Source organism: Carassius auratus, chromosome 37 (assembly GCF_003368295.1).
Source record: "Carassius auratus strain Wakin chromosome 37, ASM336829v1, whole genome shotgun sequence".
NCBI classification, from domain to species: Eukaryota; Metazoa; Chordata; class Actinopteri; order Cypriniformes; family Cyprinidae; genus Carassius; species Carassius auratus.
In genome coordinates, this window is record NC_039279.1 from 215,429 (window position 1) to 222,928 (window position 7,500).

Sequence of the window (7,500 nt, forward strand, 5' to 3'; positions counted from 1 at the left end):
AGCACAATATCACAAAGTGAACCTGAGCTGCATTTTAAAATCAGCCAGTTTATTCAGAAATATCAGATCAGATCAGTTTAATGACTGTTGAAGTTGTGATTAATGAAGCTTGTGGAGACTCGATGCATGCGTCTGGACTCACCAGCACACGTCCTGTGAGCGTCTGAGCAGAGATCATGACCCCGGCCCAGTCCTTCACTGAGGTCATCCATCCCACCTCGGTGACCGCCGCCTCCGCCTCCCGCTGACCCACCACTTTAACCACACCGTCACTGAGGACCACCGGGTTACTGACCCGCTGCACGTCCTGCAGACACACACACACACACACACACACACACACACACACAGGTTAGTTTTTGTGTAAAGTGTGTTCATCCCATAGGTGTAATGGTTTTCATTCTGTAGAAACTGTATATTCTATGTCCCTTCACCAACCCTACACCTAACCCTAACCCTCACAGGAAACTTTCTGCATTTCTACTTTCTCAAAAAAACTCATTCTGTATGATTTATAAGTGTTTTGAAAAATGGGGACATGGATTATGTCCTCATAAGTCTCCCTCTCCTTGTAATACACACACAGACAGACAGACACACACATACACAGACACACACACACACACACACACACAAACACAGACACACACACACACACACACACACACACACAGACACACACACACACAAACAGATAGACACACACACACACACAGACAGACAGACAGACACACACACACACACACACACACACACACACACAGACAGACAGACACACACACAGAGACAGACACACAGAGACAGACAGACAGACACACACAGAGACAGACAGACAGACACACACACACACACAGACAGACAGACACACACACACACACAGACAGACAGACACACACACACACACACACACACACACAGAGACAGACAGACAGACACACACACACAGAGACAGACAGACACACACACACACACACACACACAGAGACAGACAGACACACACACACACACGCACACATACAGAGAGACACACACACACACACATACAGAGACACACACACACATACAGAGAGACACACACACACACACACAGATAAACATGAGTGAAAGACCAGTGAAACCCATCTTAAGCTCACATTTCACCATAAAACCAAAATAAATTAATACTAGTTAAATGAAGCTGATTTTAGAATTATTTTAATACAAACTGAGTAAGTTATTTTTACATTTTACCATAATGCAGAAATGCATGCACACATTATGGTTCTATTGCCTGTACTGCATCTGATTTATTCAGATAAATAAATAAAAAAATGATGAAAATTAAATATTTAATATATTATAATTATTAATTATTATAATCATTGATATGAGACTCTATTACAGTTATATAATGAAAATTATAATTTTATTATTTTATTTTAATATCGAATAAAATGTTCAGCCTTAAGTTTAAATGACTGTATAAATTCGGTTTTCTTATTACGATCAAAAAAATACTGTTATAAATAAATACATAAATACATACGTACAATTATACATTTTCTGTATAACAAATATTTATACTTTATGGTACTATTAGTCGTAATACATTCTTTTTATTCTGATTTAAATAAAAAACAAATCATTATAATTACTGTAAAATGGTAAAAATTACCGTAATTAAATTTCATATGAGAATTATGAATGTCAACTGAGAAATGTTCAGCCTCAATTTAAAATTTCTGTGATAAAAATCCTTCAAAAGGATATTTTAAAAATAATAAATTATTACTCTAATGCATAAAATAGTAAGTATACATGATCATATGATTAGTTGTAATGGAATTAATTTATTCTGATTTAAATTAAAAGTGTTTTATTATATTTTTAATGAGAATTATCACCATTGAATATAATAACAATAAAAAAAAGTATAATGTCAGTATGCATTAAAGTAATGATAATTTGTGAGAAAACGTGATTAATTGTCATGAAAACAATGTCACAATAAAATACATAATGAGAACAAAAACAAAAAATAAAATAAAATCAATAAAATTATTGTCAGGGTGTTTAATAAAATGTACTATTTTAATTAAAAAAATATATATTTTGTATTAAAGTGAATGAATAACCATAAAATATGACATTAAGTTTTGAAAACTTTATATATGTATATGAGGAAGAATAATAACAGGCAGGATTTGTTTTTTAATGAGAAATTGATCAGATAATAAACAATGTCTCTTTATGACAGATGGAAGAAAAACAAGATGAGACGTCATCATTAGTTAATAAATCTAGTGATCTCCACTGAATCGTTTTATATTATACTACAATTTTTGAAATGTGTAATTGCTTGGAAAGCATTTGTAGAATAATACACTGTCCCACACACGATATCCATCATGTGACACGTGTGTACAGCAAACACACATGACCTTCACATGCTCCTGTGAGACAGCACACTAACACACTCGCAACACTGATCTAAAACAGGACGACGGAGCTGGAGTCAGGTGACACGCTTGAACACGCCAGCCAGAGAATACCACATATGTGAGATGCCCAACACGCCACACTGAAATACACACACACACACACACACCCAGACGCTCGGGAAATACTGCAAGCACTTCACAAACTCTCACAACCATTAAAGGTGACTTATTATGCAAAAATAACTTTTATAAGGTGTTTGAACACAGTTGTGTCACCACAGTGTGTGAAAACAACCAGCATATAATGGTAAAAATCCACTCACATTTTCATATAATCTCAATAAATCATAAACAGTCATAAACAGAGAAAGCCCCGCCCATTTGTGACACACTCTGCCCTATTAGCATAGACCCCGCCCTGAGTGAGAAGCAACAGTCCGCCATTACTGTTTTCTTTCTGTAGCTGCTGGAGATACATTATTAGAGCCACAGAAGCATTAAAAAGTTTAGTGTTTCGGGAATAACAAACGTATATAGGAATCTCAATTAGACTGCTGAGGACACGGTGGTTAAATCTAATTTCTAAAGGAAAAGTCTCAGAGAAACACTTAAGAAAAGTCTTATATGTTTGTGTGAATCATTTTACACCGGACTGCCTCACAAACGAGGGTCAGTTCAGCGCTGGAGTTGTGCAAAGATTGCTTCCGAAAGAGGGATCGATACCAACACTTCGTGCGTGAGAAGCTCCAGACAAAGTAAGCATCATGCATCATATTATGTTTTCCAAATTGCCTTTCTGAAGGAGCTTCTTGGAACATTATAAGGCATTTAATTCATAAACATGCATTTACTCTATACAGTACAATCAGATTGCAAGAGATTGTCCAGTTTTGTTGCTGTCGGTTTGCCAGAATATAAGCTCTCGAAGCTCCGCCCTCTTCTGCAAAGGGAGGCGGGACCACCAGCTCATTTGCATTTAAAGAGACAAGCACAAAAACTCATAACCTAACAATGGCAATTTCAACAAGCTATAAATATAATCTTTTGGGGGTATTTTGAGCTAAAGCTTCACATACACACACATTAGAGACTTATTTTACATCTTTTAAAAAGAGGCATTATGGATCACCAGTCAGTAACTGATTTTAGTTTGCTTGCTTGGGATTTTTCATGGATTCCCTTTATTAACGGCCAGAAAAGCAACATGTAGTAAAATTCAAACAGAATTTCTATTGTGATCTGCTCATATCACATCATATTTCTTGTGCAGCGCATCACACTATAACCAATCACAGACGATTCTGTTGAGTTTATGAATGCATCGGCCAATCAGAGACCTTCAGATGAGTCACCGCTGAGTTCAGTGCAGATTCTCACATCATAAACATCAAAGTGCAGATATATCGTGTGTAGGAGATTCATGTTCTTTGATAATGTAGGCTTAATGTTCGCTTTTCTGTGTAATATTTATTTGCTTTTTGAATAAACTGTGCTGGATGAAGTGGAAAATCGACTACAAACAACTCAAATAAAAGACTAAGGTAAAAATGATTCGGCTCAGGTGTTTAAGTACATACTAGTTCAGCGAATTTTCCTTAAATGCTTAACATGAGCATTTTTTTTAATCTTTGTTGTTTTTGTGCATACCCTTAGATGAACACACACACACTTTTGAGCTTTAGTAATTAAAGGTAGTTGATTGATGACGCCAGCTAAGAATTTTAATGAAAGATTATGAAGAAAACAGTTTTCTTTAGAATAACATCACTGATGCATAATTCACACTTGGTGCATGAATTATAAATGTAAATACATTTCATGTTGATTATACCAGTTGACCTCAAGCATTTACAGCGATTCAACACTGATGATGAACAACATGCAAAAGAGCGTTTGGTACAGAAGATTGAAGCTGTGTCTGAGTATCTGCAGGTCATCACCTGTCAGCACCGAGACCACAGCAGATCCGTGAGAAACCACAGACGCCGCAGAACCACATTACACCAAACACATGTAACATGAACAACAGCACGACCACAAACACAGATCAGTTCGGACTTACTTCACCACGACTGTCATGTTTTGTCATCGCAACACAAAACAGATGCATGATCAAATACATCAGTGTGTGATATCAGCATTTATTAATAATAATATTACATCAGAATAAAGCATTCTAACAACTAATATAGTTATAGATGCATTAGTAGCTTTTCCAGCAAACACGTCCAAAAGCTTTCTGAGCCATCATTCTCTTCTCTGAACGGCCCACAAACATGTTTAACAATGCATTCGACAACACATCTGTGTCCCTGGAGCTCAAAAGCAGTCTTGAGTCTCTGGGGTATATTTGTGGCAAAAGCCAAAAATACATCGGGTCAAAAATATTGTTTTTCTTTTATGCCAAAAATCATTAGGATATTAAATGAAGATAACATTCCATGAAGATCATTTGTGAATTTACTTCTGTAAATATATCAAAACTAAATTTTTTGTTAGTAATATGCATTGCTAAGATCTTCATTCAACTGGATCTAATGGACAGACATTAGATTTAGAAAGTAAATATCCACCAAAACCAGGGTTCGTATTATTAACTAAAACTGATACCATGAAAAAAAAACACATTCATTACTTGACTGAAAATAAAATATGAATAAAATATATTGATCATATATTTATATATATATATATATATATATATATATATATATATATATATATAAATTAAATAATTTTATTTCAGCTAGAATTTAAGTACTAAAATAACAAATTAAATAAACTAAACAAATAACTTAAAAAATTGGCAAAACAAAACAAAACTACTAAAACTATGAAACTTACAAATAAAAATAAAAACAAACAATACGAGAACTAAATCTAATTCGAAATAATAACAAAAACTATTTATACATAAATATTTTCTCTAACTTTGTAACATTAACTTGGGCTTTGGAAAGGCACTATAGAAATAAAACATTATTATTATTATTATTATTATTATTATTATTACTAAAAATAATATTATTATATCAATTAAACTTGTTCCATGCTGTGATACAATTTTGTACAATAATGAAAATAATTAAATAAATATTTATTCCTGAAGATACTAATTAACAAGCCATTTTTTTTATTTTAAAAAACTGTTTACATAAATTATGTAGCATTATGTTGCTCAAATAATTAAATAAAATAATAATAATATTATTATATCAATTACACTAAAATAACACTGAACAAAACATATATATTCATCCAGAATAACTAAATAAACTAAAACTAAAATGTAATAATAAAAAACTATACAGACATGTAAAAAATACAAATAAAATTAATAACTTTAACTTAACATGAAAACAAAAATCTAATTCAAAATATTAAAAACTATCACATACCTAGTTTTTTATATTTTACAAATATGATAAAAGTTTATAATATTCTGATTTAGATGTTTATATTTTCTGTTTAACAAAACATTATTGTTACTTATTAGAAATAAAATAAATACAAACCAAAGTTATTATAAATAAAATCAAACATCATTCTTGTTATATCAATTACGGTAAAGTAACAATAAAGTTACAGCGCATTAAAGCGACTGAACCTTGTTTTTCATTTGATCAGGACATTTTTTGGCCGTGAGCGAAGAAACGTCTCCCACAAAGACTAAACTACTTCAGCGACTTTCATGTAAATTCTGCCAGACGAGTTTGACGTCTGATAAACACACGCACCGATAAAATAAACTCAACTCATCCGAGCGCTTTCCCAACAGATGAAGCAATCGACTCGCTTTCTATAAACCATGCCAAAAAAGGAAGAAAAATCTATTTCGGCTGATAAAACAGTCTAGAGATTATTCAAACATTACTAGCAAACATTCCCGGCAAACCGTTACTGAGAAACACTGGGAATATACTCTACACACACATAAATAACACTGAACACACACACACACACACTGAACAGCTTCTCTACGAACACATCTGATGCTCACAAACTCATATTTATGACTTCACATAAAAGGCTCGATGCAGGTCGTATTTCAGCACTGTCAAGTTCTTAACAGATTTTTGTCAAAATGTTTCTTGAGAAGTAAATCATCATATTTTCATGATTTCTGAAGATCATGTGACACTGGAGACTGGAGGAATGATGCTGAAAATACAGCGGAGCATCACAGAAATACATTACACTTTAACACAGATTCACACAGAAAACAGATGATTTACACTAGAATAATATTTCATTATTTTGTATTTTAGATCAAATAAATGCATCCTTGGTGAGCAGAAGAGACTGCTTAAAAAGAAAAAAACTCGAAACTTTTGAACCATAGTGTATTTTTATTTCAGTATCAAAAATGTTGGTAAAATAATTCAGTTTCATTAAAAACAATTACTATTTTACCCAATATTTGTGTGCATTTCCCATTTTTAATGCTTATTAGAGTATCACATGGTTATATTTACATGTCTTTTAATCAAATCAAACTTTTTTACAAGTTATATTTACATAACATCTATTGCATTAAATTAAATTAAATTAAATTAAATTAAATTAAATTAAATTAAATTAAATTAAATTAAATTAAATTAAATTAAATTAAATTAAATTAAATTAAATGTTTAATACATTTAATACATTAAATTGTTATACTGAAATTATTCTAAATACAAATACAGATTTTTTTTGTATTGCTTGTCCCATGCTTTGGGCCAAGAAAATATATTGAAACAAATAAAAATGCACTCTCTAGGTAAGAAGAATAGGCTTCTTTTAAAAACATAAAAATGTTGTTAAATATAATTCAGTTCCATTAAAAATTGACTACTATTCTGTGAATAGCACTGGTTCCCAGACACGAGCTCATGAAGCTCCAGGTTCATGCCAAAGTTTAGTTTGAGGGCCGGAGGCACTGATAAACACACAACCTAAACCTGCACAGACAGAGAAGAAGCGAGCTCAACACAGACAGCACATAAACCCTCCACCGACTCAGATCAGGACTAATTGGCTGCGCTGCAGATCTGTCCGGACTAATGATCTCGGCTGAAAATGTCGCCCAGAAATACTC

General features: G+C 32.8%; 1 protein-coding gene across 1 annotated transcript in view; it reads right to left on the minus strand.

Moving 5' to 3' along the window:
• The window catches only part of LOC113056464 (calcium-activated potassium channel subunit alpha-1-like), a 41,924-nt gene that overhangs the window by 23,069 nt on the left and 11,355 nt on the right, over positions 1-7,500 (minus strand). The window contains exon 2 of the mRNA XM_026223267.1: positions 143-307. Coding sequence (XP_026079052.1) covers positions 143-307 — 165 coding nt within the window. The remainder of the gene's footprint in view (positions 1-142; positions 308-7,500) is intronic.